The sequence below is a fragment of the Pinus tabuliformis genome, chromosome 8 (assembly GCF_031772625.1).
Source record: "Pinus tabuliformis cultivar Carrire ecotype Pingquan chromosome 8, CPIR1, whole genome shotgun sequence".
In the NCBI taxonomy this organism is placed as follows: domain Eukaryota; kingdom Viridiplantae; phylum Streptophyta; class Pinopsida; order Pinales; family Pinaceae; genus Pinus; species Pinus tabuliformis.
Window position 1 is genome coordinate 605,450,123 of NC_142294.1, and position 19,200 is coordinate 605,469,322.

The 19,200-nt window shown below is 36.8% G+C and overlaps 2 protein-coding genes across 5 annotated transcripts; both read right to left on the reverse strand.

Annotated features, from left to right (window-relative positions):
* Positions 1-4,219: 4,219 nt before the first annotated feature.
* Positions 4,220-9,842, reverse strand: LOC149236949 (uncharacterized). 4 transcript variants are annotated; one of them, XM_089372544.1, is made up of 12 exons: positions 8,941-9,842; positions 7,512-7,583; positions 7,310-7,381; positions 7,111-7,182; positions 6,560-6,631; positions 6,373-6,441; positions 6,112-6,183; positions 5,776-5,848; positions 5,567-5,638; positions 5,384-5,455; positions 4,985-5,230; positions 4,811-4,877 (listed from the first exon to the last, which is right to left on the reverse strand). In XM_089372544.1, the coding sequence occupies exons 3-8, from the start codon at positions 7,357-7,359 to the stop codon at positions 5,782-5,784; spliced, it is 402 nt and encodes a 133-aa protein (XP_089228670.1). In that variant the 5' UTR covers positions 7,360-7,381; positions 7,512-7,583; positions 8,941-9,842; the 3' UTR covers positions 4,811-4,877; positions 4,985-5,230; positions 5,384-5,455; positions 5,567-5,638; positions 5,776-5,781. The 4 variants fall into 4 exon arrangements, with proteins under 4 accessions (XP_089228672.1, XP_089228673.1, XP_089228670.1 ...); XM_089372545.1 differs by lacking the exons at positions 7,512-7,583; positions 8,941-9,842 and adding an exon at positions 6,858-6,906; XM_089372546.1 differs by lacking the exons at positions 7,310-7,381; positions 7,512-7,583; positions 8,941-9,842 and having other exon boundaries at positions 4,220-4,877; positions 4,985-5,056; positions 5,159-5,230; positions 6,112-6,631.
* A 7,252-nt stretch (positions 9,843-17,094) lies between these two features.
* LOC149236950 (uncharacterized) lies at positions 17,095-17,874 on the reverse strand. Its single transcript, XM_089369085.1, has one exon. It carries the CDS (start codon positions 17,872-17,874, stop codon positions 17,095-17,097), a length of 780 nt encoding a protein of 259 aa, XP_089225211.1.
* Between the last annotated feature and the right edge of the window lie 1,326 nt (positions 17,875-19,200).

The window sequence follows — 19,200 nt, forward strand, 5'->3', positions numbered from 1 at the left end:
ACACTTTACTAGACTGATCACTTATTACATAAATGTTCTTCCCGAGCTAAAATTCGCAAGTAATTGGGAGGATATTGTATATACTTTCTAATATTTTATGATGATAATTAATATCTGTTAATAGACATTAGTACGTTTGGACACAAAAATGGCCCTCGTCTGAGGCCTGATCTTATGATCCTTTTTAGACTGGTTGATGATTAGCTCTTTTTTTAATGCACTTTACTGCATATACAAAATGTATTTTTCATCAAATTCTTGATGAAAATTATGATATTTTCCTAAAGAAAAAAACATATTATCTATAAAAATATATTTAAATTATAAAACCATATTTTATATTCAATAGATGAAATAAATTAATTAAAAAATTATATCACATTATGAAGTAAACAAATGATAAATATTAGATTCAAACTGTAATACAAAAAGATATATGATGTTTTCTTATTTTATATATATAATTTAGATTATAAAATATAGATTTTATTAAATTTGGACAAAAAATAATTTTCTCAAGGGTGAATGTATGAAGGTGGGTTACACTTTTAGGCCAAATGTGGTGATGAAATTTCAAAAATTTACTCTTTTATTGAATTGAAGCCTTCAAAATTAATATAAGCATTGTGAATTTTGATTCGAAGTAAAAACACAGATTGTGGAGAATTATGTTGTTGTCCTAATGATAATTTTTACAAAAAAAATTAGTGTCGCATCATATGTCAATTTTCCATTAAATGAAATGATTGTCCTTGCAAATTTTCACACATATTATGAGGTATGTGTATGTTCATGTAGCGTAACTTAGTCTAAAATGTGTAATTTTTAAAATAAATATATGAGCATGATCTACACGGAGAGAACTAAGTTTTTCATAGTAAAAATTTATATTTTTTATTATTTTTTGAAGTTGGTGAAGTAATATTTCAATTGCATTTTGTAGACACATGTTTGTGTAAGGTTTTTTTCAACTATTTAAATAAATTAATAACCAATAGCACCCTTTTTAAGATGACTCGTAAACAAAAATAGTGATATTTTTAAAAAAAAATTCGTTGTATATTGTTTATGTTATTGATTTTTTATTCAACCTCTTTAAAATTGTCCAAAAAAAAACTCAAGCATTATGTTTAAAAGAAATTAGATGAAAAATATCATATCAATTTGAAAATGTCAAACTCATATGCCATTGGATAGACGATTCTTTCGTGAATCTAACATGATCAAATCCGCCACCTAAGGACAATTTTTTCTCTAAGTCTACTACCTACTGTACAAAATGATGTTGCAGAAAATTTTATAGAAGAGGCGCTGAAAATGCGGATTTTAGTACCTTAGACGCTCGATCAAGTGTTTAAAATGCTCGATTGAACGCTTAAAATTTAAATTCAAATAGCTCGACCTAGCAATTTTTTTAGCACTCGCAGAGCTTGATTGAGCCCTTAAAATTGGTTCAATCAAGTGCTTAAACTACTTGATCAAGCCCTCTCTTTTTTCACCTAAACTCGCCCTCTCTTGCCAAAAAGTGTAACCTAGCTCAATGCTATCATCCTTAAAAGTAAATTAAGATTTTTTATTCCAAATAAATTTTTAATATTGAGTACTTAAAAGAAAATGTTGTTTTATCTTGATTTGTAAAATGTTGTTGAGTCACAATAAATCTTACAATATTTTGAAATCTTTTATTATATATTATTTTAATTTTCCAGTTTTATATTAATATTACTAGTTTACTGCATAAAATTATGAAATAGATTGAAATTGATATAAAATATGCGAAGTTAGTCACACTACTCACATATTATCCACATATTAAATATAAGATGTACTCTATGAAAATCAGTGTAGGAATTTAGACTATCTACAAGGTGAGGCCTACGTATTGTGATACAAATATAAAGAAAATGGTAATCACTATGGAGTTTCCATAGTTATTGTGGCAAATGATTAATAGAAGATACTTTACTTCTTTTATTCACTGGCCAAATGTTGTATTCAACTATGAAACTAGAAAAATGCATCAATAAAGAAACCCCTTCACATCTATCTAGAATTAGGATTAGAATTTTTACATGTGCCAACTCCTAACCAAAATTATAATTTACCCCTATACAATTTTCTTAAAATTCCACATGATATTAATTCCAAAAGTGCAAGTAATATGACTTAACATCTAATTAGTATCCTCTTGGTAAACAAAATTACCTAAGAAAAACTTTCACATGCTAACTCCAATTGAGGTGACACTTCTCCCATTGAAAAACTTTCAATATCAAGAACATTGTCCATAGGTTAACAACTTCGTTCTTAATCTCCAATTTGTTAAATCTTATGAATAGAGATATATTAAAAAATATTATATAGGAATGATTCAATGAAGTTGCACACATAATATATGTGATATTACAAATATATTTTGATCTATATTTATAGTGATCAATCTAATAAAAAGATCGATATAAAGGTTGTTATTGTTAAATAATATTTTAGATACAGGGTAATGGAAAGATTGTAAAATTGAATGAGATGAGACAAATGTTAATTTTATTAATATTTTAGAATGATATGTTGATATATGTTGATGATTAAGGTAATAAGTGTTGTAGGGAAGTTTTGTTCCTGCCACACAAGTTACAAATTATGCTTTCAACAAAATTGCAAATTAATATATGAAGTGGAAAAATTAGTTGCCTACTAAGGAGCAATGACTTGCATAAATTTCTGTCTATTTACATTTTTACTCATATTCATTAAAGCTCTGAAACACACATAAATACGGATGGTTAGTAAGTCCTTGTAAATATATTCTTTTACATATTGTTCCTATCCATTTTTTATGTAAACATTTTTTTAAATTATGGTGGGTGGTAGGTGATGTTAAATATGTTATTTAAGTGAATATGAACTATTTTCAAGGGTTTTAATTTTGGGTGGTTTTTTTATGAATCTTAATAATAAAAAACCACTGCATACATATCTAAAAATTATGGCATAAATATTGCAACTGTGTCCAGAAATTATGAAAAAAAGATATGAGAAAGTTATCCACATGGCATTGTTTTGTGCAAAAGCTGCACCTTCAATTATAGAAAAAAAAAAACAAAAAATATATATATATATATATAAAATAAACATTGATTTTTTCAAAATTAAATATTACAACTTACATGGGTCAATACTAAATTAATAATGGTCATTGTAAGAGTCCTGCCTTGGCAAAGGCTAATAAAATAGTTAGGAAAAAAGATAATAAAAAATTCATAAACTAAAATTTCTGAAATATATTAACAAAATTAAATCTCATTTTTCTATGCAATACCCATAGTGACCCTTATTAATTTGAATAATTCTTACCAACAGTGATCAATAAACTTGGGATCTCTATCACAGATTATAGAATGGGGTTGGCCAGGGAACTTATACACATTATTTAAAAGTAAATCAGCAACTACCAAAACTATCAACATTGAAAATTATTATACTAGCAATTGTCCCAAAAGGTACAAAGAGAGGCCGATAGGATTATTAAATTGGAATTGTTGAATTTTTCTAGAAGAGTTAATTGTTTTGTGGAAAACCGTGTTTTCTTGGACTGGATCATTGTGCAATTACCCTTTTAAACGCTTTCTATTGTTTGATAAAATAATCAAAATATTGTTTTCAAATTTCCATAGATTTCCTCTTACAGTAAATTTCAAATACAAAATCAAATTACAGAGTATTATTTTGTATGGGGCACAACTCTTCTACATTTTGGTCATTCATGGCGGATATTCCAGACAATAGAAGATAAACTATGAACAAATTAATGAAGAGCAATGAAGAGCATATTATTCACAAGGAAAAGTTGTGTTTGCTCATCCATGGAAAAGAACAAAAATATCTAGAGCTTTGACATTGTTGAGGATCAGACTGTTGTTACAAGATTTCACTCCACAGAAAAAGTTGAAATGTAATTGAAATGTAATATAGAGACAAGTAAAAAAGTTGAAATGTAATTGAAATGTAATATAGAGGCAAGTAAAAGAGGAATTTCCCTCAAATAATCACGATCAGCTCTGGAACCCTCTGGAACCCTATTAAACAATGCATCCTTCTCATGCCCTGAATATAATTAAATAAGAACACCATTTCCTGAAACTCGTGGCATGCTTTTAGGGCTACGCTAATCCCAAGAACTCCACCAGTTCATCAGTTAATCCAATACTGTAATAATTTACTTCATTTAGTGGGTCAGTTAATCCAATCCTGTAATAATTTACTTCATTTAGTGACTACCCACATTGAATCTTTAATTTTTACAATTCACTATTATGCTACTGCATTTCAATGAATTTGAGTTCATGGTCTAAAAATTCTTGCAATATTAGAGATATGACATCTCTTGTTCGAGTCACATACTTCCGTCATAAATAGACATGCCCAATGGTCTCAATAGATTTTTCATTTCACAGAATTTTGCTTGGGAATTTCCATCAACAGGTTCTTTGGAATTCATACCCCTTGATGATGATGCAACAAATATTCCACTGGCCGAGCCGTCCGCAATTGTTCGCCATCTCTATTACGATGTTCAACTGGTTCCAACAAGCTGAACATCTGTTGGCATCTGCTGGCCAGCTTACAGGTTACTCGTCAATGAAAATCGGCTCCAGATCTACAAATACAGCAGGGGGGACATGCTTTCGACTCTAGTTTTGCTGAAGAAAGTGTTGAAGGCATCATCTCCGCGACCAACGGTCTTCTCACTGGGCATCTGGCCATCAAGATGAATGTACCAAGACACTAGAATAACTAAAACTCACAATCTGTCTAAATTTATAATATGCCCCAGCTCTACACGAATTGTTCCCGTGATATTGTTGGAGGACAGATTTCTGTAAAAGCAGCAACGTTATCCGTTAGTCACATTGAATATGCTTAATGCAATTCAACAACTCATTATGTTATAGGTCAATTTAGAATATGGCCCAGGATTACTTACAGATAAGTTAGCCTTTTAAGTTTTTGAAATTCCAAAGGAATAGTTCCATTCAAACGGTTGCCATGCATATTGCTATAGGACAAAGGACAATGAAGGCACAGCATTAACATTGTTAGCCAGTGGGAAATTATGCTCCGCAAATTCATCACTTGGCTTGAAGATTATATCACTTACAAGAAAATGAGAGCAACACATGAACTAATATTCTCTGGGATCGGACCTTCAAGTTGATTTCTGGCAAGATTTCTGTCTCAAAAAAAATACAACCTTGGAATGTTAAATACTTACAGCAAGAATCCAAAAGATATCATAGATTAATGTTTAGTGTATGGGAGGTTTCAAGATATTTCTATCATTTTTATCTCCACTTTCTAGAAAAAGGTTTGGACACAAACTTACAATTCGAACAACTGTTCCAAATTCCCCAGCTCAGGTGGAATTTGCCCAGTCAGCTGATTGTCATTTAGCTGCCTGCATATGCATACAACCGTTGACTATCAAAGAGCTATTTCTTATCATGCACGTCCAGTTTCCATTTCTTACATATCAATCATCACAAAATATGTGATTGGAATCTCTTACAGGTATCCCAGCTTTGTCATGTTCCCCAATTCTGGCGGAAAAGATCCCGTGAGATTATTACTGTGTAAATATCTGAGTAGTGCAAAAGAAAGTACAAGAGAATCAGCTTCTTGAAAATTGAACATAAAGGAAATTTATAGTCAAAAAGTAATGGACTTTCACAAACCCAGATGGGAACAATTCGAGCATTAACTATGCAAGCAACTCACAGTTTATCAGTGTAAGTCAAGTTGCCTAGAATCGGATGAATTGTTCCAGTAAAGATGATTATCACTCAAATCCCTGTAATAAATATTAATTGTATCAGTACACTAAAGCTTACACCATAATTACATAATCAAGTTTTTGCCAAAGGTCACAAAACATTTATCAATGAATGAAGGAATATTGATTGATTCTGCAGAAGAAGTATATTGAAAATATCCAAAATCATTATGGATTCTTATTGATCTAGGCTTCCATGCAATTAAATGTAAGAGATTATACTTTAATCCGATCACAGGAAAATTTTGGACAAGTTGAGATCCAGAAAACACTGTACTTACAGAACAGTAAGAGCCTGCATGAGACCAATTACTTCAGGTATCCTTCCGGTCACCTTGTTTCCTTGTAATGACCTAGGATAACCACTTTAAAATTAGGGTAGGACAACTAAAGCAACCAAATTAATGATGTCGGTTGAATAGTGCATACCATGCAATGAATTGCATTACTTAGACAACCTGCATAATCTCATATCCCTGCCTATTCAACACAAAATTCCTGATGCTAGAACACAGTTCAGTCCTAGAAATATCTCCACTTACAGAGTAGCCACTTGTAGAAACCCAATTTTGAAGGGGATCTCTGCGGTAAGTTGATTGTATGATAAGTCCCTGATAAGAATACCAGCCCCAATTCAGTAAGTAATTGAGATCACGAGTCTTGCATCAAACCATACATTTACACCCGTTTGTTCATTTAAAATCCAGTTAGGCAAATCAGAAAACATACAAAACTGCATAGCTTGTACAGTTGCCAATATTCTCAGGAATGGTCCCCGACAAGTTGTTGCCTCGCACATCACTGCATGACAGAGATCAACTATTTAGTAACATTTAAGCTACCACGAAGAATCCTTCAGGTAAAATTTGTTAATGCACTGAAAACGCTGCATCGAGATACATAAATTTAAAGATAAATTCTCTGTGACCGCGAGTTTTGATGGGTTTCATATGCAGAATTAATTCGATGAAAGAAAGCTTTAAAAAATTCTGCATCTACTCCACAAGACAGAAGTATTGTGACTTACAAGAACCACAATCCTGTCAATTGACACATGTCAGGGGAAAGAGTCCCAACTAAGAAGTTGTTGCGCACCCCCTGGAAACGATAACAATATGCCCATTTCAAAAAGAATGGGCGCCAAATTTAGTTTGCAAACCTAAGAACAGTACTATTAACACAAATGCTTCTTCCAAACCTTAACAGGAAAATAAAAACAAATTTTGCTTAGTGAGAGAACGATAAGCCCAGGAAAACTCATAAAGAACCCAGACTCTTACAAATATTGCAAAACTTCATTCCAATAGATAAGCCTGGGGATCTCCCCACTTAATTGATTGTCTGCAAAATCCCTAAAAAATGCAAAAGCATTGTTAAATGATACTCCTCCAGAATCCAGAGTTTACACATCCTATGCAGTTCTTTGACAAGTAAAGGGCAGCAAAGAGAGTAGAATCCAAAATAGTATTCCCAACCTACATTTTCTTCAAGTTTGGAATCTGAGACAACGTTGAAGGTATAGGCCCCATTAACTGGTTATTCTTCACAATCCTGTAAATTTGATCAATGTGTCAAAAGGAGCTTTCACTCCCTTCTAAGACAGGGCAAAATACAAAAACATCTACAAATTAAGCTAAATTCTTTACAATAGCGAGCAAGTGCAGAATGTTAGGATACTTACAGTTGTTATAGTTGTTTCAACTTCGATATTGAAAAGGGAATGTCTCCATATAAATAATTTAAAGAGACATCTCTGCAGCAACATTGAAGATCAAATCAAGTCAGCGGTTTCTACGAAATATAAACCATGAGAATGATGACTTGTAGATTTGACTAGAGGGACGTTTAGACGCACACAACAGCTTGGTTCGGCATCAGATATCTTCTCAAAAGACAGTTGTTTTCAGCATAATACTTAACAATTATCTATAGTAAAGTAATATATGCATCTTGAACCAGACTACGAGTGTTGCATATGGTGAGATCTGCTTTAACCAACTTGTAGTTGAACAGTCATTTTTGTTTGGACAGATAAACGATTGAAAACAGACTTTCCTAGATAGGTGGGGTGAACATTTCTTTAAAGGGATTGAAAATTATTATATTATTGAGAAAATGGTTCAAAAGTTACAATGACGAAGAACATTCTCAGCTCTAAGCAGATAGACTCTATGAGTACCCAGACACAGTACTTAGTACACAGAAAAAGTAAAATATAAAATTGTTTGTAAACAAATTTGTTGTTGGTATGAAATATTGATACTCATTAGAATGTAACAAAGACTGTTGTTACCTAAATAGAATGACTATGGCTATGGCTGCAAAATAAATGTGTTTAAAGTAAGAAGGCAAAATAAATGTGTTTAAAGCATGAATGATTACACAGGGTGAATACGTTTAAAGTTTAGTTGCACTCCTGGCATTTTTAGTTTTGCAGTCCCTTGCTTTTTGGTTTTTGAATTCAGTCAGTCATATAATTGAATATTGAGTAAGATGTGACTACAGTTTGGATGATTACTGAGAGGATACCTGCATATTTTATAGTCTAATTTTTATTTTTAGTCAAGGGCTAATTTAGTTTTAGCAAGACAGATCTGGTATGGAACTGGTATCAATATAAATAAATAAATAAGATTTGACAGGAATTTAAAAAAAAAGAATGAATAGAAAAGGTGAATATTTTAAATATCTAACTTTAAACCAAGCCTAGAGTTCAATGCGAACCAATGATTTCCACCCCGGAAAAGGGAAGGTACAGAGAATCATGAAATGGCAAAATAATTGAGAAATTCACAAACCCTTTGAATATTATACATTGGGCTGGTTCCTAAAGACCAATGGAAAATTTAGCAGAAAAGTAATGAAAAGATAAAAATGTATAAAAGTGAGATTTGAATTCAATGATAACATATACAAACCAATAACAGATATGCATAATAAAAAGTGAAACTCTCTACACAGTACGCAAATGATATATCCATTCACAAATACTTCAGCGGTACTAGTATTTCTTCATCCTCCATTGATGGGAATACTTTTTTATAACCATACAATTTCTAAGAATGTGTTCCTTCCAGAAACCCTAAAGGTATTGAAACTATTCAACTCACATTTTATTATGTGACAAGCGTGGCTGTGTCGGATCAGAAATTTTGTCTAGGCCTCTGTAATTAATATTGGAATTATGTCATTCATAAAAGAAGTCTTCTCTGTCTCTTCTTGGCCCGACTGCTGGCAAGGCACCAAAGTTGCATCTTCTATGCTATGGCTTTTTGCGCCTCCGGCTATTGCTCATTGTGAATATATGACACTTCACAGCTCTTAATTCGATTGAGTTGCAGGGTTCATTGAGCGGAGCATAAGAGTTCCATTAGGCATTGTGCACACACGATATGCATTGAGCTGCAGGACACTGAATTGACTTGGCGTAAAGCCACACTCTCACTGGCCACTCAAACCTAATACCGTGGGAATCGGCCAATGGGCCTTCTTTTGTTGGTAAGAACAACCCCACTCGGTTTAAAAGCTTCCGTAGCTTCAGCAATGAGCGGCACCCGCGAGTTTGTGACATATTGCCAGCCAAACTAAATGGTCGAAACATTCTTGGGGAGTTTCGACCATGAGATTCTTCCCCACTCCTCCCATCCCAGCAACGGCAACTGCTCTTAACCCAAGCAATATTGCAATATCCGTGCAAATGCAGAAATAATACCAATGTCATCTTCCTTGCCCACAATCTGAGATTTTTCAACCAAACAGACCTCTGCAACTGCAAAATTTTGGGGGTTCTCTGATTATCCAGTTTTTCTAGGACCATATTTGACACTCACGTGCATCTTGCTTTGTGATTCTCCGCTTTGATATGCCAATCCGCGTGACAAAAGCTTCAGCTAAGTTTCGTTTCCTCTGTTTTGCTCACCCTGTTCTTCACTCTGATGCCTCTTTATGCTCACATTATCGATTGTTCTGCGGAACGGCAACGAATAACTTTACCTTTTTCTTTGCCAATAATATCTTTATATTCTTTTAAGGTGTGATTTTGATCGAAAGCAGGAACAGTTGAAATCGCGACACTGTAATCGCTTTTAAAAAATATGATTTAAATATTTTAATCTGCTCCAAATTGGCTTAAATTCTTGGAATGGTAATTTAAATAAATTGATTAGCTTAGATTAATTTTAATAGAAATGGGATAAAATATTTTGATGCTTAATTTTTTTAGAAGGACAGGTTCGTATTTCAAAAAATTCTATCTTTCTGAAATAAATATTCTAGTTTTTTATCAATTTTATATGGATATATTTTGGCTTCTTCATTCATTTTAAAATGGGAGGGGCTAGTTCCCCTTAAAAGAATATATGGGCCTTCTTTTCTTTACATATACGTGTCAGAACTATACGTAACTGACAGCCGTCACATTGGGATTCACATTAATATGCTGCAGCCGCAGCGGTACATATCAAGGTGGAATCAAATACACTGCAGCGCACAGCACCACAGGACTCGAACACAGCCGGAGAGCGTGCAAACCGGACTCGAACACAGCAGGGGAGCGTGCAAACTGGACTCGAACATGGCCGGGGAGCGTGCAAACCGACTGCCCCGCCGCCACATCATGCACTCATGTGCACTGGCTTCTTCAATCATATCATGAAAAGAATTAGGAATTTCTTTCATTTTAGACAACACACTAATAAAATGTTAAGATAAAACACTTTTCACTAGTCAATTTTTGACTAAAATGATATATATAAACTGTAAAGAATTTCACATTTCTTTTATACTAAATTATAATATTAACAATAATTAAAATGCCAATAATATTATTGATATTTTATTTATAATGATTTAATTAAAATTTAAGAAATATGTTTATTTTTATTTTTATTATAATGAAATAGAAAATAATTTATTTTAGCTTAAAAAAATGTACATATAAATTGAAAATAAAATAAACGATATATATTTTACCTATAAAAAAACCATTTCATAACTTAAAAACATTTCATAACTAAAAAGTTAAAGAAATAATTCATTTATTAATTAAATTGAAATAATAATAATTATATAATAATTAACACATACGCATAGTCAAAAGGGAAAGAATAACTTGTCTATTAATTTTTTTTAAGAGCAAAGTGTAATGATCAAGAAAGTGAAATCTTATTCAAAGCTTTGAAAGTAAAATGGATGGATTTTGAATGTGTAGCCTACCCTACTCATTTTGCATGAGTAACCACGAGTTGTAAGAATTTTTATTTCTATGAAAAATGGCTTCTTCATTCGTGTTGTTCTCTTGTTTGGGTAAACGGGGCATACACGACATTTTATTTTCTTTTGTTTGGGTAAAGGGGTCATACAAGACATTTCAAGCCACTAATGTAAGAGAGTTCTATTTCTCAAGGCATATGAACCACACTAGTTGGTTCGAAATGCGTCGACAAATGCATTGGAATGTGATTTACGCCGAAAAATATTCTCAAAAAACTTGATATGGATCACAGAAGCTTAAATTCAACAACTTAATAATTAATTTACCCACCAAGTTGGGGAAAGGAGAATTGGAAGCGATGGGTGGATATAGAGCCAAAGGGTAGCTAGAAGGGATTGGGATGGATATTAAGGATAGGTATAATTGTTTCTTAGATGTTAAGATTATAATGTATATTTGAAAAAAAGTTATTGTTTTGTTTGGGTAAACAAGACATATAGGACATTTCACTTTCTCTTGTTTGGGTAAAGGGGTCATACAAGACATTTCAGGTCTCTAATGTAAGAGAGAGTCCATTCCTCAAAGCATATTTCCTATAGTAGCTTAATAATTAGCTTACCTAAGGGGAGTTGATAGGGATTGGGGTGGATACAGAGGCAAAGGATAACTAGAAGGGATTGGGATGGATATTAAGGATGGGGTATAATTGTTTCTTAGATGTTAAGATTATAATGGAAATTTGAAAAAAAAAAAAACACATATTTTTTTATTAAATTTAAAGGAATTTAAAGCCATTTTAAAAAATATTGATATTAACATTTATGAATCACATTTTTCCTTTTTTTAGGTTAACTCGTTGGAGTAATCTTGGAGACTCCACAAGGGTAGGGGAGCATACTCCTTGAGTCTTATTAGAAGGGGTCAAAGATGTACCGCGTGAGTTTTGAAACCAAGAGGAGGTGATAACATCCATTTGTACCAACCACTCAATCATCCCACTAGATTATTTTGCCAAAAGTTAATTAGGCCTTGGAAAGTTATGATTTTGTCAAGATTCTTTCTCAACATTCATTGTGATAAAGGTCTAGTTCTTCCTTTGACACACTTTTATTACACCCAAAGGTGTTTTACAAAAAAATATGAGGAAGATGTTGTCACATAACATTAGGTAAAGTTAAATTAAAAAAGACTTATGTTGAAATTTTTTTAAAATACAAGTAATTTTTAGATTAAAAAATATAAGGAAAACTTTTTTTTTTTTTCTTGCGTAAAGGCTACTTCTATTAAAAAAGAGAAAAATATATGTACAGAGAGGTCAAGACCTCAGAGGGGGCTGAAGCCATCCCTCAACCAGATATCCTGATAGAGATAAACCCTAGTGACAACAATCTCGGGATTGAGAAAACTTAAGACATATTTTTCAAATCCCTTACAGACAAAAGTGTGAACCAAAGCTGTGATCATCACTGCAAAACTATCGAAGACTATGGCTTTGCTGATAATCATTCTGCCTTGATAGCCATATACAAAATTTGACAAAAACAATAGCTTTCTGAGCCATGACCTGATACAATTCATTATACTATAATGGCGAGTATCGTTACCAAACCAGGAGTTGAAACAAAACAGAATTACCATTATCCAGAGAAGCATAACAGAAAGATAAAAAGACCAGAAGAGAGACTGCCAGCAGTGTGCATTGTACCGAAGACATCAAGCATGTTTCTGAGAGTCCAGAGCGTCCCTTTCCACCTGGCTAGGAGAGCCCATCCACGTGACGACAGCGTTGTCTTCATCTCCCATGTCGCCGCCACCTGGAGGAGTTTCCAAATTCAGAATGCCACTGGGAGGGTGCTCTGGCTCGACCGCAGGCAAATTGCGCTGTGTAGAGTCCACTGGAGGCTGAGGAGCTTCAGGCGCATTCCCCTCTTCCTGCACATTGTCACCATTGAACACGACACCAGCCACGTCTCCCTGAAGAACGCTATCTTCCTGAGACTGAGACGTAGTGGTATGAACAGAGTTGTTGGGCTTATCCTCCTCCTCAGCTAGGATCACTGTAATGCTGGCTGACAGAACGGGTTTATTGAGCCTACTGTGAAATTTGAAACGGGTGGTTTGGAAGGAATTGTGCGGGAAGGGCCTGCCATGATCAGAAGGTGGAGAGGACGGGGAGGCTGAGGCCAGTGGAACTATATTTTGGGGGGCAGACTGAGAAGTGCGACCACGATTGCCACTGGTGCCTCCACGGCGAGAAACACCACGACGTCGCACCATTTTCAAACTAACAGAGAGACCTAGGAAGGGTATTAAGCAGGACCAGATAGAATAGGGCTGAGAGTGGGCGAACCAGGCCGAAACCAGATTCCGGATGAACCCCCAAGCGGCCAGAGCGAAACAGGGGTGCGGGAAAAAAAGCAGACGGACATGGAAGGAGCCGAGGAGAGCGATAGCAGAAACCAGAAGCCGAGCCATGGATAAAACAACCTGCGCGGGATCTCGAACTGGGCACGCATTCATTGTCGAATGCTTAACCATCATTCTGTACCCCTTAGCATTCATATCAGTCGCGGTGGGTTTGTGGGAGTTGCGCCAGATTGCCAGGTGCAGAGACAGCTGCCGGCGGAGAGTTAATCTGCCTTAAATGAACCTCGAGGACACCCGCATCCGGGTGTGTATCTTCTTCCTGGTTCATATCATTCTTCACAATGTTATGGAAGTTTAAGAGCTGATCCTCTGAGGCAATGCTGGAGAGCGAACCTGCAAAGAAATCTAACCCACATTCCACTCCTATATTAGCTAGAAAATCAGCCAGCTTGTTTCCTTCTCGCCTCGTGTGTTTGAATGAAATTGCTCTGTGTTGAGAAAGCCATTTGTCAATTAGCTCAAGTCTTTGAGCCATTCTCCAACTGCTGCTGACCTTGTGTGTGGGAGTACCCTGCATGATTTTTGTAACCATGTTTATGATGATTTGCAAGTCCCCTTCAATGATGAGTGGGAAAAATCCTCTGTCCTGAGCTAAGATGAGACCTCGCCATAATCCTTCCAGTTCCGCTGAGTTGTTAGAGTCCCAACCTTTTGATCCGAGAAAGAGCAGTAAAGGTGTACCGTGATGATCTCTGAAGACTCCCCCAAATCCTGCTTTTCCTGGATTACCCTTTGAGGCTCCGTCGAAATTGAGTTGGATCATGTTACTGGGTGGTGGAATCCATCTTGTCGGGATTTGGTCATTCAGAGAAGGATTGCCTTTAAATGTAGGCTTTTGATTCAGATGAATATTCCAGTTGGCCCAGATGGATTGTTCCTGCGGCAGCATTGGAAAGTCTTCTTGGGACCAGGGCTTAATGGATAGAGATTCTTTAATGTTCTGGTGTAGCCTAGTCCAGATCTGCTCTATAGACATGGATTGGTCCTTGAAAACCCTGCGATTCCGCTCCTTCCAGATGTTCCACATCAGTAGACCAGGAATAAGCTGCCAAAGAGTGTTGAGGAGTTTGCTTTGGTAGGGCGCTTGGCTCCAGTTACGAACAGTAGCTTTAATATCCCCATGAACTCTGCCTTCTTTTTGGCAGCGGAAGCTAACCTTTTCCCACAGCTTTCGTCCTATTTGACAAGTCTGCATTAGATGTAAAGCTGATTCCTCTGCTTGCTTGCAGTTGAGACATATAGATGGGCCATAAAAATTCCTTTTTCTGAGGTTATCCCAAGTGAGAATTTTATTGTGACATAGGAGCCAAAGAAAAGTGGATACCTTCGGCCAGTTAGAGGAATCCCAGATTTTATTCCATAAGACATCTTTGATTATCCGGTCCTTGATGATTACATTGTATGCTTCCCTTGTGGTAAAAGTGCCCTTCTCTTCATATCCCCATCTTAGAATGTCCATTCCTTCTGAGGAGAGGATTTGCCTTTTTTGTAATTCGGAGGAGAGAGAGATCTGAGCTTGCTCAGAGCCATGCAGTAGTATCTGTTTAGCCTCAATCCAATGTCTGTGCCCCTGTGAGGAAGAAGGATCCCAGAATTGACTAACCTTGTCTAGCTCATGCAGATCTTGCTCTGGTAAGTGAAGGTTAGAGAGAATGTCCTTGATCTTTGGGAGCTGCTGCCAGGAGTCCTCCCAGAACCTAGCTGTATTGCCATTCTTAATTTCCCAGAAGCTATGCTGTTGTATTAGTTTCCTATGTTGAATGGCCGAGTTCCAAATCACTGAACCTGTACTTACTTCTGACATTCGAATTCTTTCTTCGATAGGGCTATTGTTTGCATATTTGGTTGTCCATAGGGAGGCCCAGGGAGTGTTGGGTTTTGAGAGCCATCTCCACCAAATTTTGGCTCCCATGACTTCATTACTGTGCCCCGGATCCCTAAGACCAATACCTCCAGCCTTCTTCGGAAGACATACTTTGTCCCATTTGACCAGAGCCCACTTTCGATTGGGACCTGAGTTGCCCCATAAGAAATTACGTTGGAGCTTCTTTATTTCCTTGAGCACCCATTTGGGAGCTGCTAAAATTGAAAAGAGATACAGAGGCATGGAGTGAAGAACAACTTTAATGAGAACAAGTCTGCTGGCCATGTTAAGAGCCCTGTGAGTCCAAAGGAAGAGACGCGCCTCTAGCTTTTCTAGCAGGATTTTCCATGAGGAATGCTTGAGAGCCGAGGCCATTAAGGGCGCTCCAAGGTATTTAGAAGGAAGAGAGGCTATGGTAAAACCAAGAATGCGGGCTATGGCATTTTGGGTAGGGACCGGGGTATTGAAGAAAAAGATTTGAGACTTGACTCGATTAATAAGGGCTCCTGAAGCTTCAGAGAAGTTCGATAGGCGAGCTTTGAGAAGGCGCGCTTCCTGAACAAAAGAATGGCCAAAGAGCATGTTATCGTCTACAAATTGCTGATGAGAGTAAGTGGGCGAATTGAGAAAGGATAAGCCCTTGAGCTGCTGGGAGTGCAGAGCAGATTTGATGCTTCTACCCAATCCCTCTGCCATAATAACAAAAAGGAATGGAGAGAGGGGATCTCCCTGCCTGATACCCCTGGAGGGACGAAAAGTGGGCGAAGGGATACCATTGATAAGCACAGAAAAGAACGAGGAAGATAATAAACTCACAACCCATCTAACCCAAGAAGGGGCAAAGCCAAAGGCATTTAAATTTTTTTGAATGTAAACCCAGCTTAAGCTATCAAAAGCTTTGGATAAATCAATTTTAAGCATCATACCTGGTTTCTTTGATTGCTTCAAAGAGTGGATTATTTCATGAGTTAAAATAATACCATCCGTAATCTGCCGACCTTCTACATAACCAGATTGCTCTGGCGAAATAATGAGAGGGAGCAATGGTTTCAATCTGGTAGCTATAACTTTTGAGACAATCTTATAAATAATGTTGCAGAGAGCAATCGGTCTGTACTTATCTGGAGTATTGGATTCCTCTTCCTTGGGGATTAAAGCAATGAAGGTAGCATTCAGCCCTGGGTACATCCATCTTAAAGTGCGCGATTCTTCTACAACTTGCCAAACCTCCATTTTGATTAGATCCCAGAAGTTGTGAAAAAAGTTGGAGGTGAATCCATCCGGACCCAGTGCTTTTCCTGCTTTCAACTGACGCACAACATTCTCGACTTCCTGAAGGCTTGTGGGATGAAGAAGGAGAAGATTATGCTCCTCTGTGATTAATTTGGGAATGTTTCTCAGAACTTTGTCAATAGCAGGCGTTCTATCTATGTTGGGCTCTTGGTGGGCTTGTTTGAAGTACCTGAGAAACTCATCTTCAATGCCTTCGTGTGTCTCAATCCTAGCTCCCTGCTCATTTTTGATGTGGGAAATGTAGTTGTTCATTCTGTGCTGCATTGTGGTTCTGCGAAAGAAATTTGTGTTTTTTTCCCCGTCCTTCAGCCACTTTACTCTTGATTTCTGTCACCAAAGTGTTTCCTCATGTTTTGCTCTGGCTAGGATTTGGGCCTCAAGAGTTTGTTCCTGTTTTGCTAGGTCCTCAGAGCATCCTTCGATTATGATCCTCTGCTACACATTCTTCATTTCTTGATTAAGGGCTTTCTATGCTTGAAAAATGTTGCCGAAAGAGGTATGATTCCAGTGCTTGATTTCACCTTTAAGGTGCTTTAGTTTCTGCTGGAATATAGACATCTTAGAGCCATTAGAGGGTTTAAAATTGAGCCATGTTGATATGACTAATTCACTGAAATCCGGATGGGTTAACCAAAAAGCTTCAAACCGGAAAGGACGCCGAATGCTGTTGCCTGGTCGATTCCACTGCAGAGCTATTGGCCAGTGATCAGAGCCCGATATTGGAAGGATGGAAGCAATGAATTCTCCCCCCAAATGAATTGCATTGTCTGATAGTAAAAATCTATCAAGACGTGAAGCTATCTGTTGCGAGCCTTCTCTTTTGTTGTTCCATGTGAACATGCCATTATTTGAAGGTAGATCTATCAACCAATTATTCTGTATGAAGTATTTTAGAATGTTCCCATCTCTGTTGCTTCTGTTTCTGCCTCCCTGTTTTTCTTCTAGTCTTGCAATCATGTTAAAGTCACCTCCAAATATCCATAGCGGGTGCAACCTGTTTGAGTTGAGCTCCGATAAGGTGTCCAGGATTTCAGCTTTGTGTATAGTTTCCTGAGGGAAATACACATTAGTCATGTGACCATGGATGTTGGTGCCGATTATGTGAAATATTGCTTGGATGAAGTTCTTGTTTGCATGTATATTGTCAAGTTGAATTACTCGCGCATCCCAGAGAACTGCCAGTCCTCCCGACGCCCCTTGAGCATCAAAAACCGTTACCAGCCCTCCTGGCCAAGCTTTTGCTGCCATTTTTTCCAAAACTGTCGAGTTACATTTTGTTTCTTGCAGAAAGAGAATATTAGGTTTTTCCTGCATAAGCATGTTTTTTAGAAGCCTGCCTTTCCTTGGTCTATTAAGCCCTCTAATGTTCCATGATATCAACTTCATTAAGAAGGGTTGGGGTTGATGTTGAAATACTTGGTCAGCTTGGCATATCTGCCTGACTCAACTAACACTTCACCTATCTTGATAGTTCTTTCGAGAGTGGTTTTCCTCCCTCGCTTTTTACTGTCTTTGGTAATGAACTTTCCATCCCATTGACTACCAATCTGGACTCCTAGAGAGTATTTTTTTTGTGCGCGATTGAGGACCTCCACCAGGTTGTCCACTTGCTGATCTGGGATTTTATCAAATTTTCTTGTTTTGCATGCCTGCTCTAGTCCTAGAATGTCCAGTTCACCAATATCTATATTCTCAGGGTCTTCCTCCATGAGTTGGGGCTCTTGGTAGTCTTCAGTTGTTTCCTCTACTGCCTTTGAGCTGGGTGCTGGATTGTCGACTTCCATTCCTTGGAAGCTCCAGGCTGGGAGCTTGGTTTGGGTGTGAGGGGTCGATTTGCTGAACAAGCTTCCCCCTGGCTGCGGTGAGACCCCGGCTTGCTTTTCTTTACTGGTTTCCTTGTCATTTAGAGGTAGGTTTTCAGGTTCTTGAATATCATCACTGGCCAGAGCAGCAAAACTATTGCTCTTTGAGGGTTTTGACGAGTTAGTTGGGTTGTTCCTGGTATTGGCTATTGATTTCTTATGACCTCTTCTGCGATTTACCACTTTTGTAAACCCATCAGGAGTAGGATTGTCTGAGTCCATTTGTGATGGGGGCTTTCTGTTTAGAGGACAATATCTGTAGAGATGACCTAGAACATGGCATTTCCTGCATCTAAACGGTACATGCTCATAATCTATCAGCTGTATCCATTCAATATCATCATGGAAAAGACTTACCGTATCTAGCAGGGCTTGCTTGAGGTCCATGTAGACACAGATCCGGGCATATGATGTGTATCTGCATAATTTTGTTTCCTCTAATACTTTGATGAATTCGCCCAGAGCATTTCCGATTTCTTTTTGGGAATCTTCCTCCCAGTATTCCCAAGGGAGCGAATACAGCCTTATCCAGACAGGAGCACAACTGAGATCTTCCTTATCCGGATTGAAGCATTCAACCCACTGTTGTGGGGGAAAGTATCCAACTCGGAATGATCCTAACCCACTCTAAGGGTGACAGTTCCTTAGCAACAGTTGAAAGCAAAGCTATCTAAAGTTTCTTCTTTATGACATGCAAGAGATAAAAGGGATA